At 48.0% G+C, this 23,634-nt stretch overlaps 1 protein-coding gene across 1 annotated transcript; it reads left to right on the top strand.

The window, feature by feature from the left end:
* Window positions 1-5,173: 5,173 nt before the first annotated feature.
* Window positions 5,174-23,634, top strand: ACER1 (alkaline ceramidase 1). Its single transcript, XM_056867584.1, has 6 exons — window positions 5,174-5,266; window positions 15,982-16,096; window positions 16,718-16,856; window positions 18,004-18,141; window positions 22,299-22,436; window positions 23,466-23,634. The coding sequence occupies exons 1-6, from the start codon at window positions 5,174-5,176 to the stop codon at window positions 23,632-23,634; spliced, it is 792 nt and encodes a 263-aa protein (XP_056723562.1).

Here is a 23,634-nt window from a genome sequence, read left to right as displayed (position 1 = left end):
ATGCCTGTCTTTGGTTGCTGTGCCTTCATGACACCCCTTAGCGCAGGGGTGGGGAACGTCAGGCCCCGGGGCTGTGTAAGGCACGCAAAATCATTTGGTCTGGCCCTTTGTGGGTCCTGGCAGATCTCTAGCTCAGAAGGTGATCCGCCCCCTCCCGCGGACAGGAATAGCCTCTATTCAAGGCAGATGTGAATTTGTTTTGCCGAGAAAAGGAACCTTTTTTTCCCAATTGCAGAAGAGTCATCAGCTATGGAGCTGCTAGGACCGCCCAAGAAACAGTGTTAACCCTTTGTGTTAACGCTTTGCCCGCACCGGGGGGGTCATCTGGGGCAGCTGCCTGCTTGGGGCTTGGTCAGCTAATTTTTAAGTTGATAATTTTGTATGGCCCACGAATGATGTTATAAATATTCAAATGGCCCTTGGTGGAAAAAAAGGTTCCTCACCCCTGCCTTAGCGGAAGGAGGGGTCCGACTGCTTACAGGAACACAGAGGCATTCCTGAAAAGCCTCACTCTGGATTGGGAACCTGTCAGGAAAGATGAAGACCTTCAACGAGGTTTCAATCGAGACGTTTTTCTTTCCCCCGACAGGTGTTTTGTTCAAGTAGCCACAGCTGCAGGGCTGAACATATAGGGGTTTGAGCGTTGAGTGGAAATGCCACAGAAGACAAGTTGGTTTTTATACTTCTGGGCATGGAGTAGGAGTCACTGGGTGTGTGTGGGGGAGGTAGTTACGTATTTCCTGCATTGTGCAGGGGGTTGGACTAGATGACCCCAGGGATCCCTTCCAACTCTATGATTCTATGAAATAACGTGTGAGGAGGGGATCCATTTTTTTATAATTGATGAAAACCAGTTCTGGGCTCACTTTGAAAATGAGGGGTGCCAGGATCAGATCCAAAGTGCAGTTTTGAGAAAAATGGGGGGGGCAGATGTTTCCTCTCTTTGATAGGCAAGGGCAGACCATTAGGGTAAGACCATTACTTACTCCACCTGTACCCATCTCCTGAATCAGTATTCAGGAGAATAGCCCAGGAAAATAGCCCACTCAATCCCTGAAGGACCTTTCCTCGCGATGGACTCATACAGAGACACAACAGTTAGTTCAACCAGCTCAGGCTTGCCTCGCCTGACTGGCTGTGGCCCTCCACAGTGTCAGGTGGGGAGAAATCCTATCTCTGCTGAGGACCCAAGAATGAACCTGGGATTTCGGGTTGCCCAGTTTTAAATTTGGCCCCAGTAAAATGACCCTGTGCCAGTATTTTGATCTAGCTCAACGAGCCAATCTTCATGCTTACGGTCATGTTCGGAAGTGATTCCCTGGCTGATTTGTGCAGAGCCGCTCAAGGGGCAGCAGCGGATGCTTCTTCCAGTCAGTTGGCAACCTTACTGGGACACTGGTTGCCATACAGGTTTTCCCCCTCTGAGTTAATTATAAGACACCCACATGGATTAAGAGATTAAAACAATCCAAGGGAGACGCTGTGATTATTCGAATTGTTTAATCTATTTGGGTGTCTTATTAGAGTGATGAAAAGGGAAAGAAAGGATTTGGGGGCAGGTGGGAGATATCGATAATTGATGGGGAGAATTTTTAGTGTGAATTCAGAACTGAAAAAAAAAGTGTTTTGCTTTTAGCCACGTATCCTTCTTTTACCTTTACACAGTGGTGGATTAATGAACAAGTAGATGCCATATGCTGCTTTGTTGAATCTGATGTATACCCGATCATTTGCAAGTGGATTTTGTCATCTCACGCAGTAAAATCCAGCCACAAAGTGCATTGAAAGTGGATCGAAAGTGCATTATTCGGCCCATGTGAAAGCACCCTAAGGAACAGAATAAGATCACCGAGCAGAAGCAACGTCACCTGGGTTCCCTTCTTCAACGATCCATTGCGGAGTCAAAGGTATGCTTTCCCAGGCCCCTATGCTGAGAGATGATTACTCTCACTTCTGTGACCATCACATTAGTTGTACGCATTTCTCAGTCCTAACCCATTCTTGCAAGCCCTCATAAGAACATAAGAAAGGCCCTGCTGGATCAGACTGAGGCCCATCAAGTCCAGCAGTCTGTTCACACTGTGGCCAACCAGGTGCCTCTAGGAAGCCACTAACAAGGCGAGTGCAGCAGCACCATCCTGCCTGTGTTCCACAGTACCTATTATTATAGGCATGTTCCTCTGAGACTAGAGAGAATGCACCATGACTAGTATTCATTTTGACTAGTAGCCATGGATAGCCCATCCTCCATAAGAAAAGCCATGCTGGATCAGACCAAGGCCCATAAAGTCCAGCAGTCTATTCACACAGTGGCCAAACAGGTGCCTCTAGGAAGCCCACAAGCAAGACAACTGCAGCAACATTGTCCTGTCTGTGTTCCATGGCACCTAATATAATGGGCATGCTCCTCTGACACTGGAGAGAATAGGTATGCATCGTGACTAGTATCCATTTTTACTAGTAGCCATGGATAGCCCTCTTCTCCATGAACATGTCCACTCCCTTCTTAAAGCCTTCCAAGTTGGCAGCCTGTCTGGAAACGTAGGCTGTTTTGAACAGGGGCAGGAGTTTATTCTTTCAACCAGGCAAACCACAGAGCAAATCTGGTCAGAGCTCATGGCTCTTGGTGACCCCTTGACCGGGTTGCTTTGGGTTGCCCATGAGGCCACAAATAGGATTGTGACCCAGGATTCCTTCTCCCCATGAGAAAAGGCATGTCCCCCTTCAAAGAGCATTAGGAGCAAAATCTGCACATCTACCAATGAAAAATTTACAAAGCAACCGAATTGGAGTCAAAGGTTGCATGCACACAGAGATTCTTTGCTCCGGTTTGGCGTCCCAATGGGAAGGGGTTATTTCTCAGGCGGGGAGGGGAGAATCGAGATGGTGCCATGCACTTTCCGGCTTTCCCCTGCTTGGCTGCAATCCATCCCTCACCTGATTTGATATGATCTTTTTGAAAAGATCACATTGCGTCTTTGCACGCCGTATGGGTGGGAAGGTGCACATTCCCCCCCCATCCAGCCCATATAAGCACATTGCGGATCATTATAGCTCAATAAGCATTACAGTGATCTATTGCCCTGATCTACTTGCTTGTGTGTGTGTGTGTGTGGGGGGGGGAAACAGCTGTGTAGATGCTCCGTTGCTGCTGAGGATGCCTCTGCATTTGCAGCAGTGAGAACCAGAGAATCCTGTGTAGAACCAGGGAATCCTCACTGTGTAGAGCCAGAGAATCCTCACTGTGTAGAAGCATTTAGGGAACAAGCTTAAATCAGTCTCCTCTGGGCCATTTATGCAGGGCTAATTTTGATGATCGCCCAAAGCTGTTTTTTTTTAAATGCAATCTTTAAAATGCCTATTCATGGTCTCGCTGCTAATTACCAAGCATAAATGGCCCAGAAGAACCGGTGGAAAGCGCCATCAAATCACAGGAGACCCCATAGGGGTTTCAAGGCAAGAGAGGCGCAGAGGTGGTTTGCCATTGCCTGCCTCTGTGTGGCAACCCTGGACTTCCTTGGTGGTCTCCCACCCACCCAAATACGAACCAGGGCCAAGCTTCTGAGATCTGAAGAGATCAAGTTAGCCTGGGCCATCCAGATCAGAGCCCACTCAGAATTAAGTCCAGTTTTATTCCATCGGGCTTACTGCCACGGAAGCGTTCTTAGGGTTGTACCCTTCAAAGCTTGACTTCCATCATTGATAAGAAACTGGTCTACCTCACTGATTTAATATGTGTGTCTGGGTTAAGTGCCGTCAAATCGCTTCTGACCGATGCCGGCCCTATGCATTGACCCTGGTGGTCCCTTCCAACTCTATGATTCTATGAATTAATGTCCTCCAAAACGTCCTATCATTAGCAGCCTTGCTCAGGTCTTGCAAACCTGGTTTCCTTGATTCCTTGACTGAGTCCATCCATCTCATGTTGGGTCTTCCTCTTTTCCTGCCACCTCCGACTTTTCCTGGCATCACTGTCTTTTCCAGCGTGGTGTAGTGGTTAAGAATGGTGGTTTGGAGCGGTGGACTCTGATCTGGAGAACCGGGTTTGAGTCCCCCACTCCTCCACATGAGCAGTGGAGGCTAATCTGGTGAACTGGGTTGGTTTCCCCACTCCTACACACAAAGCCAGCTGGGTGATCTTGGGCTAGTTACAATCTCTCAGCCCCACCTGCCTCACAGGGCGTCTGTTGTGGGGAGGGGAAGGGAAGGTGATTGTAAGCCAGTTTGATTCCTCCTTAAGTGGTGGAGAAAGTCGGCATATCAAAACCAATTCCTCCTCCTCCTTCTTCTTCTCCTCCTCCTCCTCCTTCTCCCTCCTTCTCCTTCTACCAAAGTACAATAACCTCAGTCATTTTCGCCTCTAAGGGAGAGTTCAGGCTTAATAGCATCGTCTTAATTTTTCTGAAATGGAAATGTAGCGGAGACTCAATTTGATGCAGCCAGTTCTTCCGTTAATTTGCACAGGAAGACGTCCCACTGACTTCTGTTGGCCTTACTTCCAAGAAGGCATGCATTATGATTGCAAAGTTGGTCACCATCTGTCACTTTCTGTGCAGCTGAGGGTCAGACCCTTTTCCATTCTGGAGGGCGTGGTTGTGTGAAATTGTGAAGCTGTGGCTGTGGGGCTGTGGCTCAGTGGTAGAGCATCTGCTTGGCATGCAGAAGGTCCCAGGTTCAATCCCCGGCATCTCCAGTTAAAGGGACTAGGCAAGTAGGTGATGTGAAAGACCCCTGCTTGAGGTCCTGGAGAGCCACTGCAGAACTGAGTAGACAATACTGACTTTGATGGACCAAGGATCTGATTCAGTAGAAGGCAGCTTCACGTGACACCCACCAGTAAATGCTCTAAAAAGGATGACGCCTTTTCGATCTTTCGCATTTGAAAAAAGAAACGGACCCTTTGAAAAGTCTGTTCTGTGTTACTGGAAGCCCTTGCGGTTGCCAAAAGAGCAGCCAATTACTCTGGAGCGATACCGAACTTTTGATCAGTTATCTTTGCTTGCTGTCAGCCAAGAGCAAGAAGCATATGGGCGTGGGCTGAATTTTGTGAAAGAGATGCAGGGGAGCCGGAAGGACAGGTTCCTTTTTCACCAATTTTCGGAGCAGGGGTCACCTGACTGGTTGGTTTTCTCTTCTCTTCTCCTCCCCCCCCCCCGGGAAAAGCGGTGTCAAGATGCCGAGCATATTTGCCTACCTCAGTGCTGAAGTCGACTGGTGCGAAGAGAATTTTGTGCACTCCGAGTACATCGCTGAATACTATAACACGGTAAGATTTGGGCAGGGGATGGGAAGATCCAGCCAACCTCCGTGACATGGGCTGAGTCACACCACAACACACAGTGGTAGAAATAAAGAAAAGCCTTACCAATAATTCCTGCCCCATGCCCTGAAAGAGGAGAAACAAATCATGCTAGCCTCTTGGGAATTCAAAGACGGGAGGCTGCCTGCTGCATCTCTGGATGATATACCGGTCTGACGCTGACTCCTTTTAATGGACTTGGCTGTGAGCCAGGAACATTAGGGAGCACCAGGTCCTCCTAACACCCCTGCTACAGAGACGCAGCAGAGTGATTTGCCTCAAATGATTTGGTCGTTGTGACTCAGCTTGAGTCTCCACTTTGCCCCTTTCAGTGATTCTCTGTGGTGGACCAGGCATATGCATACTCTGTGTGCACTGGGGGGGGGGGGTTTCCCCCCACTGGATCATTCAAACACTCAGAGAAAAAAATTACCTGTCCAAAGCAGCTGTGTCTGTTGTTTCTCTGCATGAGTCACTCCCTTAGCATTGTTCCTCCCAATGAGCTTCTGCAGTGGAAATGACTGGATTGCAGAAGCACTGTCTGCCCTCAGAAGGAGCCACCCATTGCATCTCTGCATGAGTCCATGTCCCCAGGTTTGTTCTTGCCAATGTCACCCTGATAATTTGTAACTTGTCTACACACTGAATGTAATCAGAACTGTGAGTCCCAACTGATGAAGAGATGCAACAGAATTACCTGCCCTCCAAGGAGGCTTCCTGGCGCATCTCTGCCCAATAGACTGCTCTAACCTTTCCTTCTCCCAATGTCCCTCTGCTATGGGTCAGCAATCTGCAGTGCCTAGGAACACAACACCACCAGGTCATTCAACAGTTCTTGATGCACGCACACACCCCAGCATTTCCTGCCCCCCAGAGGAGGTTGCCCATTGTCTCTTTGAAGAAATCACTGCTCAAATCAAATTTATTAATATGGTCAACTGACCAATCACATGCCAACACATCAAAATTTCCAGACTCAATAGTTTTGCACCACAGAATCACAGACAGCCCATATAAATAAAGGTGTAAGATCAATAAAAACGACCCCTGATTAAAATTATCACCTTAAAATTGATAAAATTGTAAAGTATTCTAACAATCATTCTCTAATAAAGTTCTGTGCATTTTAATAGCGACATCGCAGAACTTGGCAGTTCGGAGTGTAAGCTGAGGGTCTTCTCCTAATAGGAGCTTCTTTGCCAAAAGCTCAACTAACTTTTCAGGGAATTTACCAAGCAGGGGGGATCTAACTTCGTGGTAGAATGGGCAACATATCAGTGCGTGTTCGATGGTTTCAATGTCCCCTGTCCCACACGGACAAAACCTCTCTGATTTAGGGATCTTCTTATATTTCCCTCCTAAAACAGCTGATGGTAGGGCCTGGCATCTGGAAATCAATGCTCTTCCCATCAGATTTCTCTTGCAAAAACATGGGAATAGGTTTCTTTGAAAAGAGATAATTCTTGTTGCTACAGACTTGAACATAAAATTGTTTCAGTTGCCAGGTTAGCATGCACCTAGTTTGTGGGGTGGCTATCCCTGCTATTAAAAACAGGGTCGGGGTCTTGAGACACTACAACAGGCTCCCATTCCGATTAAGCCCTGACTGATGTTACACAACGAAGCTCTATACAAACTCAGAGGCAAGGTTATTCTTGCCTCTCATGTTATTGGGCTGATCCTGATATTAAGCTGAGTCAACCAAACCCCAGGATCTGGAGCCGAAGCTTTGGGAGTTCTCACTCCATTCTGGTTCTTTGGGGAGGCAAAGGCCCTCTGCACGTGCTCAGATGCACCGCCGTCTGTAATGATTACTCTCCTTGGCCCAGGATTGGGTTCCCGGCATTGTATAGGGTTTGTGAGACATCCGATTGTCAGGGTGTTACAGGTTCTATGCCCGAAGCAATCCATTCATGCAACAGGATCACCACAACTCACAATCAAATCAATCACAGTATGCCTGCAGGAATTAATACGCACATTCTTGTGATTGTCGTTTCGCTTCCCTGAATTTCACAGCACTGATAACACACATGAGCCATGTTCGTTGGAATACTGTGTACAATTCTGGTCACCACACCTCAAAAAGGATATTGCAGAGCTTGAGAAGGTGCAGAAAAGAGCAGGCGAAATGATCAGGGGGCTAGAGCAACTGCCCTATGAGGAGCAGTTAAAATGCTTAGGGCTATTTAGCTTGGAAAGAAGGTGGTTAAGGGGGGATATGATAGAGGTCTACAAAATTATGCATAGTGTGGAGAGAGTGGACAGGGAGAAGCTTTTCTCCCTCTCTCATAATAACAGAACGGGGGGATCATCTGCTGACGCTGGAGGGGGAGCGATTCAAAACAGACAAAAAAACCTATTTCTTCGCACAACAAGTAGTTCAATTGCTGAACTCCCTGCCCCAAGATGTGGTGATGGCTGCCAACTTGGAATGCGACAGAGATCAGTTCCCCTGGAGAAAATGGCCGCTTTGGCAATTGGACAATATGGCATTGAAGTCCCTCCCCTCTCCAAACCCCGCCCTCCTCAGTCTCCACCCCCAAAATCTCCAGGTATTTCCCAACCCAGAGCTGGCAACCCTACTTCCATCAGCTCTTTAATAGGGGACCCTGATTGCTCTCCCCGGGCAGGCTGCGGCCCCGTGTTACTGATAATGAGCGCCAACTTTTTCCTTCAGAAACTGTTGGTTTTAATCTGCAATTGCATTTTTCCTCTATTTATTGTTTGACAGTGTTTGACCAAAGCCTTCAGGAGGCCGGCGAAGGCGTGCACTGGCGCAAGGGCCCACAGCGCCAGCGTCCAGGTGGTGTACAGTGGCATTTGTGGCCCTAGCACCGGTGTATGTGGCAGGGTCTGGATGCCAGGAAAGGCCACAGCGGCGTCCCGGGAGGTGTTCCCAGGATATTACGGTGCCTGCCGGGGGGCGGAGCCGACATTAGGCAGCCTCCTGACTCATTACGGCTCGGGAACACCCCCTTTTTTTGGCCGAGATGCGCCACCTTTTAGGTGGCTTATCTCCCGTGCAACCCTATGAGGGTTGCATGCATTTTTTGCGCTGGGCGGAGGTTTTGGCAGTGCCAAAACTTCCTTAGGAGGCAGCGCTGGTGCCAAAACCTCCTTAGGAGGCAGCGCTGCTGCGTTGCCTCCTAAGGCCGGCGCAGGCATTCTGCTCAGGAATGCACAGTTCGGGTGTTTTACATGATGTCGCCCTGAGCCTGGCTTCGGCTGGGATAGAGGGCGGGATACAACTCCAAATAAATACATGCATATATACAAAAATGAAAAAATTGCCTATGTACCGTTCGCCACAGCTCTTTGAATTCATTTCCATCTCCTCCCCATTAATTGCTGTCTTAATGTAACACAACATTTGGTTTTTTTGTTTGTTGCCGTCAAGACACAGCTGACTTATGGTGACCCCGTGGGGTTTTTAAGGCAAGAGACATTCAGAAGTGGCGGGCCATTGCCGGCCTCTGTGTTGCAACTAGGCGGGAGGTTTTGGTGGTGGAGCCTGAGGAAGGCGAGGTTTGGGTAGGGCAGGGACCTCAATGTCATAGAGTCCAATTGTCAAAGCGGCCATTTTCTCCAGGTAAACTGATCGCTATGGGCTGGAGATCAGTTGTAACAGCAGGAGATCTCCAGCTAGAACCTGGAGGTCGGCAACCCTAGTTGCGACTGAGGGTTTCCTTGGTGGTCTCCCATCCAAATACTAACCCTGCTTAGCTTCTGAGAGCTGAGAAGATTGGGTTAACCTGGGCTATCCAGCTCAGGGTGAGATACAACATACTGTTCGTTTTTATCCACTACCAAATCTTTGGAATCAGACTCTCTAATATTTCACAGATACCACATAACCTTACCATGAGATTTTGTGAGCCGGTGTGGCGTAGTGTCAGATGGAAGACGACGAAGAAGAAGAGTTGGCTTTTATATGCCGACTTTCTCTACCACTTAAAGAAGAATCAATCACCTACCCTTCGTCTCCCCACAAGAAACACTCTGTGAGGTAGGTGGGGCTGAGAGAGCTCCAAGAGAGCTGAGACTAGCCCCAGGTCACCCAGATGGCTTCATGTGTAGGAGTTGGGAAACAAATCCAGTTCACCAGATTAGCCTCGCCACTCGTGTGGAGGAGTGGGGAATCAAACCTGGTTCTCCAGATCAGAGTCCACTGCTCCAAACCACCGCTCTTTAATGGTGTTTTTACGACAAAGAGGATACCCTTCGGAGGTTATTCCAACAGGCTAAACTACACACTGCATCTTTAGATAGGAAAGGCATCTTGGACAAGAAGGTTAGGGAGACCTCCAAGAAGCTATCCTTTGCTTTTCAGTACACTCTGGCAACATCATGCACATTATTAGAAAGTATTGGCATGTTGTACAGAGTGTTCAAGGTTGTGAAAACACACCTATCTTTGGATTGAAAAAAACTCTATCTATACGTGATAAGCTATGAAAAGCTGTGGCTGGTTTTAAGGCAAATGGGTGTGCCATTACATCTGATTGTTTTGATGCGCAACCTGTACTCTGGACAAGAGGCTACAGTTAGACCAGAATATGGAGAAACTCAATGGTTTCCAATTGGCAAAGGTGTCAGACAAGGATGTATTTTATCTCCCTATCTCTTCAATCTATATGCAGAACATATAATTAGGAAAGCTGGATTAGATTTAGATGAAGGTGGAGTGAAAATTGGAGGGAGGAACATTAATAATTTGAGATATGCCGATGATACTACATTATTGGCAGAAAATAGTGAAGATTCGAGACGACTACTGCTGAAAGTTAAAAGAGAAAGTGCCAAAGCAGGACTACAGCTGAACATCAAGAAGACAAAAGTAATGACTACAGGAGAATTACACAACTTTAAGGCTGACAATATTTAGAAATTGAAATTGTTCAAGACTTTCTGTTCCTTGGCTCCACCATCAACCAAAAGGGAGACTGCAGCCAAGAAATCAGAAGGAGATTTAGACTGGGAAGGGCAGCCATGAAGGAGCTAGAAAAGATTTTGAAGTGTAAGGATGTGTCACTGGCCACCAAGACTAGATTAATTCATGCCATCGTATTCCCTATTACTATGTATGGGTGTGAAAGCTGGACAGTAAAGAAAGCTGATAGGAAGAAAATGGATTCTTTTGAAATGTGGTGTTGGAGGAGAGTGTTACAGATACCGTGGACTGCCAAAAAAACAAATCAGTGGGTTATAGATCAAATCAAGCCTGAACTGACCCTAGAAGCTAAAATGACTAAACTGAGGCGATCGTATTTTGGTCACTTCATGAGACAAGAGTCATTGGAAAAGACAGTCATGCTAGGAAAAGTTGAGGGCAGCAGGAAAAGAGGAAGACTCATGAAGAGATGTATTGACTCAATAAAGGAAGCCACAGCCTTCAATTTGCAAGATCTGAGCAAGGCTGTCAAAGATAGGACATTTTGGAGGACTTTCATTCATAGGGTCGCCATGAGTCGGAAGCGACTTGATGGCACTTAACACACACATACATAAATTAGTAGACACAGATTTAAAGGGCCAGATGATGGATAGACTCCCCCGGGGACATTTTAAATGCAAAAATTGTTCAGCCTGTTCCCTTTAAGAACATAAGAACACAGTACTGCCTTTGTCTTGAGGTAAAAGAGTTTCAGAGAATAGACACATCGTTCAGGTTTCAGTTAAGGACATTCTCTAATTGCAACAGTAAGAGAATTATTTATTGTATTCAATGTCCCTGTGGTCTTTTGTATATCGGGTCCAGTATTAGACCCATGAGAACGAGGATATTGGAACATCGAGCATGTATATGCGCCAGGGTCATAGAAGCTCCACTTGTGGAGCATTTTTGGCGGGGTTTGGGGAAGGGAGGGATCTCAATGCCATAGAGTCCAATTGCCAAAGCGGCCATTTTCTCCAGCTGAACTGATCTCTATTAACTGGAGAACAGTCGTAACAGCAAGAGATCTCCAGCCACTACCTGGAGGCTGGCAACCCTATTTCTCCACTCCTCCACACGAAGCCTGCTGGGTGACCTTGGGCTAGTCACAGTTCTCTCTGAACTCTCTCAGCCCCACTTACATCATAAGGTGTCTGTTGTGCGGGGGGCGGGGGGAGGGAAGGCGATTGTAAGCCGGTTTGAGACTCCTTAAAGGTAGAAAAAAGCGAGGTATAAACACCAACTCTTCGGTCTTTTATACATGGCTGTTTAACTCGCTGTCACCCCTCCAACAACTTCAGGCCATGCTGTTTCCGAACGTCAGAGGTCGCCTCGCTCTCCCCCTGCCTTTCCCTATGTTTTGTCCGTGTTTTGAAATTTGAAATAAAACAGGTCTCTGAAAACGTGGCCAAAACGTGGGGAAACGCAGGGGGAGAGCGAGGCGACCTCTGACAGTTGGAAACGGCATGCATAGGGCTGCCAGGTCCCTCTCTGCAATCGGTGAGAGGTTTTTGGGCGGAGCCCGAGGAGAGCAGGGTGTGGGGAGGGACTTCAATGCCATAGAGTTCAATTGCCAAATCAGCCATTTTTCTCCAGGTGATCTGATCTCTATCGGCTGGAGATCAGTTGTATTAGCAGGAGATCTCCAGCTAATAATTGGAGGTTGAATAAATATACAGTTAGCCTGCTATATAGTTAGTTAGCAAAACCCAAAATAGCAGAAAACATTCACTAAGATAATAATTCAATTAGGCATATGTATTTCCAATAATATATTCATTAGTAATGCCCAAATCATGTGAATTCTTATCAATTCTAAATCATATCAGTTCGCATATATGCTGTTAAATCACAAGCATTTCTAATCAGTAAAGTCTTTTGCGAGTATCTCGCCAACTTGCGTCTGAAAGACGTTGGAACAGTCACAATAGTATTGGACTCGACTGTTCCAACGTCTTCAGAATTTAGAATGGATAAGAATTCACATGATTTGGGCATTACTAATGAATATATTATTGGAAATACATGTGCCTAATTGAATTATTATCTTAGTGAATGTTTTCTGCTATTTTGGGTTTTGCTAAATAAGTGGAGGTTGGCAACCATAGCGGGACTTCAATGCCATAGAGTCCAATGGCCAAAGTGGCCATTTTCTCCAGGTGAACTGACCTCTATCGGTTGGAGATCACAGCACAAGGATCTTCACTATGTGACTGAAGTAAAACTATGACAATCATTTTGTAGCTGGCTCCACCTCCTCTGACAGCCATTTTGTGGCGGCTGCACCCACTGGGTTGCCAACCTCCAGGTGGTGGCTGGAGATCTCCTGCTAGTACAACTGATCTCCAGCCGATAGAGATCAGTTCCCCTGGAGAAAATGCCAGCTTTGGCAATTAGGCTCTATGGCATTGAAGTCCCTCCCCTTCCCAGCCCCTGCCCTCCTCAGGCTCCGCCCCAAAAACCTCCAGGTATTTCCCAACCCGGAGCTGGCAACCTTATGCGCCCACAATGCTGTGTCAGAATCCCAGAAGTGCCCACAGGCTCCAAAAGATTGGGGACCACCGTTCTAATGGGTTCTTGGCTCCTCAAATTTCAGTTCCTAAAACGCTTTGGGGGACAGAAGCCAATACACTTAAACTGGTATAAAACTGATGGAGGTTTGTAGCCTGGGTATATTGTCTCTACACTCCTTGAAGACAATAAAGGGCTGCTCTCCTCATTTTATGGAGAAGAAATATTAGAATCTGTAAGACAAAATTATTTGAAATCTAGGAACCCAATGAAATCTAGTTTCCTAGATTTCAAATGTATATTTTTCCAGGGAGGGAGAATAACGACGCCATCATGGTGGGAGAAAAGGACACTTCTCCTGAGGTATTTATTTTTTGTAAAGGGTAGTTAAGCTCTGAGGTAGACTGCCTCTGAACGCAGAGGTTCTGTTTAGCTATCGCGGCTGAGAGCAGTCGATGCACCTCTCTTCCATGAATTTGTTTTATATCCTGCCCCCATAAAGCAATCTAGAGATAGAAAATGTCACAGGTTAATTGTGAACTAAAGGGGGATTTGTGAATCTTTTGCTCACCAGCATAATTGGATGACCCCAAATTCAAATTATGAAAGAGGGAGAGGGTAAGTTCTTTCTCTACACCAGGCATAATTTTATAAATTTCACTCCCACCCCCAAACCAAAAAGCCCCCTACGCCCCAATCTTTCCTCACGAGATTCTCTAACCCTGTAAATATTTATGTTGGAATTTTCAGCATCTTTTCCAACTTCTGGTCACCACACCTAAAAAAGGATATTGCAGAGCTTGAGAAGGTGCAGAAAAGAGCAACCAAAATGATCAGGGGACTAGAGCAACTGCCCCATGAGGAGCAGTTAAAACAACCGCTCGGAGAGAAGGCGGTTAAGGGGAGACATGATAGAGGTCTATAAAATTATGCATGGTATGGAGTGGACAAGGAGAAGCTTTCCTCCCTCTCTCATAATACTAGAACGCGGGGTCATCTGCTGAAGCTGCAGGGTGACAGATTCAAAACTGATAAAAGTAAGTATTTCTTCACACAACGCATAGTTGAATTGTGGAACTCCCTGCCCCAGGATGTGGTGATGGCTGCCAACTTGGAAGGCTTTCAGAGAGGAGTGGACATGTTCATAGAGGAGAAGGACATTCATGGCTGCTAGTCAAAATGGATACTAGTCATGATGCATACCTATTATCTCCAGGATCAGAGGAGCAGGCCTGCTATATTAGTGTTGTGGAACACAGGCAGGATAATGCTGCTGCAGTTGTCTTGCTTGTAGGCTTCCTAGAGGCACCTGGTTGACCACTGTGTGAACAGGCTGCTGGACTTGATGGAGATCTCCAGCTACCACCTGGAGGTTGACCACCCTACTGATCTTGTCAGATCTCAGAAGCTCAGCAGGGTCGGCCCTGATTAGTACTTGGATGGGAGACCACCAAGGAAGTCCAGGGTGGCTACGCAGAGGCAGGCCATGGGAAACCATCCCTGAACCAGCATGGTGGAGAGCCAGCATGGTGTAGTGGTTAAGAGCAGTGGTTTGGAGCGGTGGAGTCTGATCTGGAGAACGGAGTTTGATTCCTCACTCCTCCACATGAGCGGCGGATGCTAATCTGGAGAACTGGATTTGTTTCCCCACTCCTACACACAAAGCCAGCTAGGTGACCTTGGGCTAGTCACAGCTCTCTCAGCCCCACCTACCTCACAGGGTGTCTGTTGTGGGGAGTTGAGGGGAAGGCGACCGTAAGCCGGTTTGATTCAGCCTTAAGTGTTAGAGAAAGTTGGCACATAAAAACCAACTCTTCTTCTTCTGAACCATCTTGCCTTGAAAATCCCAAAGGGTTGCCATAAGCCATAAGCTGGCTGCGACTTGATAGCACTCGGGCAGGGCAGCCCTCTGCCAGTCTTGGCAGGTGTCTTGCCAGACATGCACCCCCACCCCCGGCCCCGACCCGCACGCCTCCAAGCTCTTCCTTTGGTGGCACTCGGTACAAAGCACCATCTCGGCATCTCTGGTGGCAGACAACCTTCGCTTCTTTGGCACCACTCCCAGTCCCTCTGGGCAGCCACCGCGTCTCGCTCTGGGCTTGCCTCACCCGTGGCTCAGCGCATCAAAGGGAAAATCGAGCTAGTCAGCAATTGGCAGTTGGCAGCCTAGGGCCGAGTCTTCCCGTCCTGGAGTCGCCCATCTCCTGGGTCTCGGGCAGCATCCTTTTATCACATCACCCGTGCGAGAAGAGCTAGAGTCCCAGGGTTGGCAACTCCGGGTGGGGAAATTCCTGGAGCTTTGGGGCTGATGGCATTGAAGTCCCTCCCCTCCCCAAACCCCGCCCTCCGCAGGCTCTGCCTCAAAAACCTCCTGCTGGTGGTGAAGAGGGACCTGGCAACAGTGATGTGTGCCCCCTTTGGGGCTTTTTTAAAGGTCAGATATGGGACACGCAACACTGGACTGGATTAACCTTTGGTTCAGGAGTGGGGAACGTCAGGCCCGGGGGTCGTTTAAGGCCCGCAAAATCATTTGGTCTGGCCCTTTGTGGGTCCTGGGAGATATCTAGCTCAGAAGGATCTAAGACTGGCGATCCGCCCCCTCCCGCGGACAGGAATAGCCTCTATTCAAGGAGGATGTGAGTTTGTTTTGCTGAGAAAAGGAACCTTTTTCCCCCCTTGCAGAAGAGTTGTTAGTTTGGAGTTGCTAGGACCGCCCAAGAAACTGTGTTAACCCTTTCCCACCTGGGCCGTGGAGAAACGTATTCCCTCTGTATTACAAGAGGGCTGGGGGCGGAAGCGGCAACAATGGAGGGATTAAAGGGGGCAGGGCTAGAATGCATGTGGGGGGTGTTTCTTAGCCAGTGTGTCCTCATTTCAGCACTGCAGGCGGCAGTAGCAGGAGCCGGCTGTAGAATCCGGCCCCGACCATGCAGAGCAGGAGCAACTCTGGCGTGTGGCTGGACAGCTACACCCGGTGGTGCAACAGACCATCCTGTGCCACCAGGTGGGCGAGTGCACCACCGGTTGGATGCCTGCCCGCTTGCCCATGCGGGGAGGGGCCATCTGGGGCAGCTGCCTGCTTGGGGCTTGGTCGGCTAATTTTTAAGTTGATAGTTTTGTATGGCCGGCAAATGATGTTATAAATACCCAAATGGCCCTCGGCGAAAAAAAGGTTCCCCACCTTTGCTTTGGTTGAACAACAATAACTTCAGCTCTTCTCTTGCCCTTTCTCCAGATCAGCAACCTCGTTTTCTTCATCGCGACGCCTTTCATGTTGTTGCTGAACATCGACTACATGAAGTATCGGCCCATCCCCGTCCGCTGCCTCACTGGCCTTGTGTTCCTCATTGGTAGGTTACAGGGAAATGGGAAATCTAGCCGGAATCGGTCTCGTTTCCTGCGCTGTAAAAGACTATCACCTCTGGGGAATCCCTGAGGCTGAGAACAGGGGTGAAAGATGAACCCTTAGGGCTACCTACACACTTTGACATTCGCAGCAAAAGACGGTAAGTGGGAGGGAGGACCGGGGTCTCGCTCCCCTAGCCAACCCACCCCCCAGACCTCAGTGATAAGAAGAGGGTCTTGGGGAGTGACGTCCCCACGGGCAGGGTTTCCAGGCCAAAACGTGGGGGCTTCTGGGCAGACCTAAACCCCTCGCACTTGTTTCGAATCTGCTCGATGCTTTGATTGTTCCTACAATGAAGGGCTCTCCAGGGAAGAACAGAATGTTTTATTTTTATACTATGTTATCAGATTTTAGGCGGCAAAATTTGGCTGGCTGGCATTAAAGGCCAGGAAATCTTGCTCTACACTGGTACAGGAAGGATTGGAAGCAGTTATTATTATGTATCTTCTTTTACTCGTTTTCATTTGTTTTAGTATTATTTTATCTTATATTTTAGTGGTGACAAATGATTATTGCTCATATGGAGTCTGACTGAGTTAAAATAGACCCGCTTGTGCATTTGCAGGGATTTCCTCCATTTATTTCCACATGACGCTTAGCTACGCCGGGCAGCTATTGGACGAGCTCTCCATTCTCTGGACGATGGGTCTGTGCTACGCTTGCTGGTTTCCCATGATCTACGTTCCAGCATTCATCAAGAACAGGTTAAGACAGGGGTGGGGAACTTCAGGCCCGGGGTCCGTTTAAGGCCTGCGAAATCATTTGGTCTGGCCTTTCATGGGTCCTGGCAGATCTCTAGCTCAGAAGGATCTAAGACTGGGGATCCGCCCCCTCCCATGGACAGGAATAGCCTCTATTCAAGGCGGATGTGAGTTTGTTTTGCTGAGAAAAGGAACCTTCCCCCCCCCTTGCAGAAGCGTTGTTAACTGTGGAGTTGCTAGGATGGCCCAAGAAACTGCGTTAACCCTTTTCCACCCAGATCGTGGAGAAACGTATTCCCTCTGTACTACAAGAGGGCTGGGGGCGGAAGTGGCGACAATGGAGGGGTTAAAGGGGCAGGGCCAAAATGTGTGTGTGTGTGGGGAGTTCTTAGCCAGTGTGTCCTCATTTCATCCCTGCAGGCGGAGGTAGCAGGAGCCGGCTGTAGAATCTGGCCCTGACCATGCGGAGCAGGAGCAACTCCGGCGTGTAGCTGGACGGCTATACCCGGCTGGTGCAACAAACCATCCTGTGCCACCAGGTGGGCGAGTGCACCACCGGTTGGATGCCTGCCCGCTTGCCCATGCGGGGAGGGGTCATCTGGGGCAGTTGCCTGCTTGGGGCTTGGTCGGCTAATTTTTAAGTTGATAGTTTTGTATGGCCCGCGAATGATGTTATAAATATCCAAATGGCCCTTGGCGGAAAACTTTTAAGTTAGCATAATGAAGATAACATTTCCATTTCTTTTGAAATTCTTCTATCATTTTCCCTTTCAGCATGCTGGTTAATTTGGCCATCACCACATATTCTGCCATTTTCTGTTGCCATTTCTCTGTTTCTGGAACATCTTCTTGTTTCCATACCATTGCTTAAACTATTCTTGCTGCAGTTGCCATATAACTAAATAGTTCTTTATGGTTCTTTTCCAGATTTTCTGGTTCTATTCCCAATAACATTATTTCAGGATTCAATGGAAATTTAAGTTTTAAAATGTTCTGCATTTCTTGGTGAACCTGTATCCAAAATTTCTTTACTTTTTTTGCAAGTCCACCATGAATGGAAGTAGGTCCCAGCCAGGGAGGGATTCCTGATGCAATGCTTTGCAAAGGAGCCTCAATTCCTGTTCACACAACTATGATTTTATTCCCACAGGGAACAGTTTACATGGATAGTGGGCATCGTGACGGTCATGAGCACATTAATGTCCTTCGTCAGACCGGAGCTCAACGCTTATGTTCTGAATACCGTCGCCTTACACATCTTGTATGTGATCATCCAGGAAGTCAGAAAGTAAGGACAGTACCAACCGAAGTATAAGTGTCCAGATCACACAAAGCAATGGCATCACTTTACTCTGCTCTGGTTAGCCCTCGCCTAGAGTACTGTGTTCAGTTTTGGGCACCACAATTTAAGAAGGATGTAGACATGCTGGAACGTGTCCAGAGGAGGACAACAAAGATGGTGAGGGGTCTGGAGACCAAGTCCTATGAGGAAAGGATGAAGGAGCTGGGTATGTTTAGCCCGAAAAGGAGAAGACTGAGAGGGGATACGATAACCATCTTTAAGTACTTGAACGGCTGTCATATAGAGGAGAGTGCCGAGTTGTTTTCTGTTGCCCCAGAAGGTCGGACCAGAACCAACAGGTTGAAATTAAATCAAAAGAGTTCCATCTAGACATTAAGGGGAATTTTCTAACAGAGAGGTTCCTCGGTGGAACAGGCATCCTCAGGAGGTGGCAAGCTCTCCTTCCCTGGAGGTTTTTAAGCAGAGGCTGGATGGCCAACTGACAGCAATGCTGATTCTATGACAGGCAAATCTCCACACCCCCAGTGACCCCTACTCCATGCCCAGAAGATGACCAAAATGCCCTCCCTGTCATCATCTGCCTAAGGTCACAGAATCAGCATTGCTGACAGTTGGCCATCTAGCCTCTGCTTAAAAACCTCCAGGGAAGGAGAGCTTACCACCTCCTGAGGAAGCCTGTTCCACCGAGGAACCTCTCTGTTAGAAAATTCTTCCTAATGTCTAGACGGAAACTCTTTTGATTTAATTTCAACCCGTTGGTTCTGGTCCAACCTTCTGGGGCAACAGAAAACAACTCGGCACCATCCTCTATAAGCTATATGACAGCCCTTCAAATACTTGAAGATGGTTATCATATCTCCTCCTCTTCAGGCTAAAAGCCCAACTAAAGGGCTGCAGGAGGGGAGGATATGGTGCTTAGCTCCGGTGGCACTTAGTATTACCCCCCTATCTGGACTGGCCTTGTGTGGAGCATCCTTCGCTCCGGTTAAAGCAGGGGTGTCGAACTCAATTGTTACGAGGGCTGGATATGACATAAATGTCGCTTGGTGGGGCTGGACCTTGCCTCATAAGCCCAGATCGAGAGTGGGGGGGGTGATGGCTTCCTGGGCTGGCTCGTGGGCCAGATAAGAGCTCTCAAGGGGTCGAATCCAACCCACGGTTTAACACCCCTGGGTTAATGGATCTGGTAAAAGGAGGAGCCCCGTGGCACAGAGTGGTAAGCCGCAGTACTGCAGTCCAAGCTCTGCCCACAACCTGAGTTCGATCCTGACGGAAGTCGGTTTTAGGCAGCCAGCTCCAGGTTGACTCAGCCTTCCATCCTTCCGAGGTCGGTCAAATTAGTACCCAGCTTGCTGGGGGTAAAGGGAAGACAACTGGGGAAGGCACTGGCAAACCACCCCATAAACAAAGTCTGCCTAGTAAACGTCGGGATGCGATGTCACCCCATGGGTCAGGAATGACCCGGTGCTTGCACAGGGGACTACCTTTACCTTTAAAAGGAGGAAGCAAGGAAAAAAGAGAAGGGGAATGAAACCCAACCTGAAAAACAGAAGCTGGGTACCCAAGGTTGGGTGGGATTAATAAAATAAACAGATAAAGAAAATATAACTTACTTAAGGCGCTATGTCAGGATAAAAATCCCTCCCAGAATCATCAACTTTTATTATGTTAACCTAACTTTGCTTTTTTTATTCAGAGCTGATATTGTATCGAAATAAAATGTGATTGATTGAGGATAAAGTTTATTTTAAACTATCGTTAAAACAGCACAATGGCATATCCTGGGTTGATATACTGTCAATAATTTTTACCCTGACACAGTGCCAGGAAGTCGATGAGTCATGGTTGGGAAGAGCATGACATCATGTGGATACACCCTCCCCAAAATGTGGGGACACCCAACTCTCCACATGGGGAATGGTCCCTCTGCGGAAGCGGCCCCAGAGAGCTGGCGGAATCCTCCGTTGCAGTCTTAGCTGTGCCATAATTGCATGGTGTCACGCGGCCGTGGCCCTGACCACGACCCACACAACTCTGCAAGCAAAGGCGGAGCGAGCTCCCCTTTTGGGAAGCCCTGAAGCCAAGGACTTCCCCAGGCTCACGTTGTTCTGGAGGCAGGAGTGGCGGATTCTCTGACTTGCCAGGGCCCACAGGGGGGCCGAAGGAGAATGAGAGTCCTGTACCGGGTTTTTTCTCTTGGCACCCCCAACAGCTGGCCAGTCACGCCATCCCCACAAGGCAGACCTTGGCTAAAAGAGGTGGTGGCTCAGACACCTCCCAGAGTCTGCCAATTGAATCAGAATCATCTGCTTGGCAATGAAATTTGAATCAGAGAGACGTAACGGAGCAGTAAGGATTCTCCTGCGTAAGCAAGATACATAGCAACAGACTTCTGATGAAGCTGTGATGTGAAACAAGGATATATCGCGAAACCTTGTAAAAATTGTTTGCTTTGTTTTGACAGAAGTGGTTTGAAAATTATAAGTTGGTATTTGGAATCATAAATCACCTTTTTTGGAAATTATATAAATTATTACATTCAGGTGCACAGTGGTATTTCTCTCTCTCTCTCTCTCTCTCTGAGACCCGTGGCGCAGAGTGGTAAGCTGCAGTACTGCAGTCCAAGCTCTGCTCACGACCTGAGTTCGATCCCGACGGAAGTCGGTTTCAGGTAGCCGGCTCAAGGTTGACTCAGCCTTCCATCCTTCCAAGATCGGTCAAATTAGTACCCAGCTTGTTTGGGGGTAAAGGGAAGACGACTGGGGAAGGCACTGGCAAACCACCCCGTTAAACAAAGTCTGCCTAGGAAACGTCAGGGTATGACTTCACCCCATGGGTCAGGAATGACCCGGTGCTTGCACAGGGGACCTTTACCTTTATATACATGTGTGTGTGTGTGTGTGTGTGTGTGTGTACTTTGGGTACCACTCCCCTATTGAATATTTTGTATCCCTGGGATGCAAGCTTTGGGTATAAGAACAGGGAGGTACTGCAGGTGGAAGCAGGACTTAGCCAAAATCCTGCAGTTTTGGTTCCATCCTCAATTATGGTTTGAACATTCCATGGGGGAGTTTAAAAAAAAAAAGACTGCCCTGTCTACTAATTTCAACGACACTGGCACAATTGAGCATACGGTTCCCACGAAGCCATGCCCATTTTATTGGGCTCCTCATGTAGCTCTGTGAATCGCATCCTTGCCTCCTGTTTGCATGGTCCAAAAATCCAGAGCTCTTCCCCTCCCGTTCGGTTCAATCTGAACTCTTGAAAACCTAGCGGTGTGGATTCAAGTCCTCGTTGCATAGCGCAATAAAAACATTTCTCAGACTTCAACTGTCTGAGAATGAAGGCGGGCTTCGTTTCAGTCCACTCGCCCTCAGCGGGAATGACCCATCCTCGGGAAAACACCCTTCTGTGTCTCTGCGTGAGGCCCCAATCTTACAGGAGAAGCGGCAGCTCGTGCAGAGACACAGCGAGCCTCTGACTGCAGGTCATTTCTGTGGCCTCTCTGCACTGAAATAGGTTGAAGCATCTGACAGCAACCCCACCACCACCACCATACAGAGATGGTGCCAGCCAGTGGCGGGGGGGGGGGTATTGGAAGAGGGCAACGCCAAAGCAGCCACCCACGCAGAGAGGAAGTGGGGATTTTTACATGGTAATTAGCAGGGTACTCCAGGCTGAATTGCCCCGCATATTTTTTTGAATTTTGCACGCTGAACCGTTGCTCCGGAAGTGACTACGAAGCCGGCACATACCGGCTTCGCATTACAAAAGAGCCCATTTAACGCGACCTTTGGTGTTTGCCTCGAAGAATCCTCCTCAAGGAACAATGCAAAATAACAGAGGCGTGTTAGCTATGCATATGCTAATGGCTATGCAAACAGGAACAAAGGAGCAGGCGAGTGGGGGAAGTGGTACTTCTTTTGCGTTGGGACTGTGAAAAGGCATTTTGAAAGTCGCATTTTTAAAAAGAGCTTTGAGAGAGCATCAAAATTGACCATGTAAAAATGGCCAGTGTGTTTGGTGGATTCTTTCAGCCTCGCATTCATTTTTGTATGCGGGCTCCGTCAGGAGGCCCCTTTTGGAAGGGCTGGGACCAGGGAAAGGATCCAACCATCTCAAATCTTGGATGTCTTTCACAGAAGCACCGATCCCCGCATGCAGCGGCTGGGAATCACTGTTGTGATCTGGTGGGTCGTTGCCATCAGCTGCTGGATAACGGACAAGTTCTTTTGCGAATTCTGCCGGAAGATCAACTTTTGTTACCTTCACAGCTTGTGGTAAGAGAGAGACGGAGAGTGTGCCAAAGCAACTTCGGGTCTCCCTGTCTGTCTAGCACAGTTTTATCCTGCCATTTCTGTAAGATGCATACAAGCACCTCCTTCTGTCTTCATGACAGCCCTACAAAGTAGGCTAGCCTACTTTGACTGGTCCAAGATGACCCAGCATTCTTCACAGCTGAGCAGGGATTTGAACCTGGGCCTCTGCGGTTGCAGTCTGACACTCTAACCACTTCACCACACAGTAGGGTTGCCAGGTCCCTCTTTGCCACCAGCAAGAGGTTTTTGGGGCAGAGCCTGAAAAGGGTGGGGTTTGGGGAGGGGAGGGACTTCAATGCCATAGAGTCCAATTGCCAAAGCAGCCATTTTTTCCAGGTGAACTGAACTCTATCGGCTGGAGATCAGTTGTAATAGCAGGAGATCTCCAGCTAGTACCTGAAGGTTGGCAACCCTACCACACAGGTTTTCCTGCACAAATGCCATTTTTCATTTAGTTTCATTTTCATGTATATTCTTCAAGAATTTTTTTCATCATGCCTATTTCTGTTGCTAGTTCCCCCCATTTCATCCATTTCTTTTCAGACATTTTATGCCATTTTTATGCCAAATCAGACATTTTTTTCCTGTTCATTTCACCATTTAATGTGGTTTTTTGGTCAGAAAAAATGATTTTTTGCACAGGGATTTCACCAGGGATGAGCTCAGGGGAGAGGGAAGAATTGGGTTAACGGAGGGATGGGAAGACGGGAAAACCCTGGATTTGCGAGGGTTGGCAGCGAGGTCATTTCTAATGGATGCAAAACTCATGCATAACTCCAAGGAACAACCGAGACAGACTGGGGGCGAATGTGAGTGAAATTACCCATGCATAAATGACCTTGGTTCCCCTCTCACTTCTGCAAACACCTCTTGGATCAGTTCAGAATGGGTTTGGCTAATACTGGAAATGAATATTTTGCTTTGTCAGGGGGAGAGCGTGATTGGCCACCATCTCAAACACCTCCCCCCCCATTTCCTTCCCTCCCCCAGGCATATTTTTATCAACATGGCTTTGATGTACTTATCTACCTTTATCATCTACCTCGACACCTTTTACGATTTGCCCGGCTCTGAGCCCAAACTCTCGTATTGGCCTAGCGAAAAATCGCCGATCTCGCTGCCGTACATCATCTTCAAGAAGTCACAGAAGTGGTGCTAG

This window comes from Euleptes europaea, chromosome 2 (genome assembly GCF_029931775.1).
Source record: "Euleptes europaea isolate rEulEur1 chromosome 2, rEulEur1.hap1, whole genome shotgun sequence".
Classification (NCBI taxonomy): Eukaryota; Metazoa; Chordata; class Lepidosauria; order Squamata; family Sphaerodactylidae; genus Euleptes; species Euleptes europaea.
The sequence above is the reverse complement of the archived record's forward strand: the minus strand, read 5'-3'. Positions and strand labels throughout refer to the sequence as shown.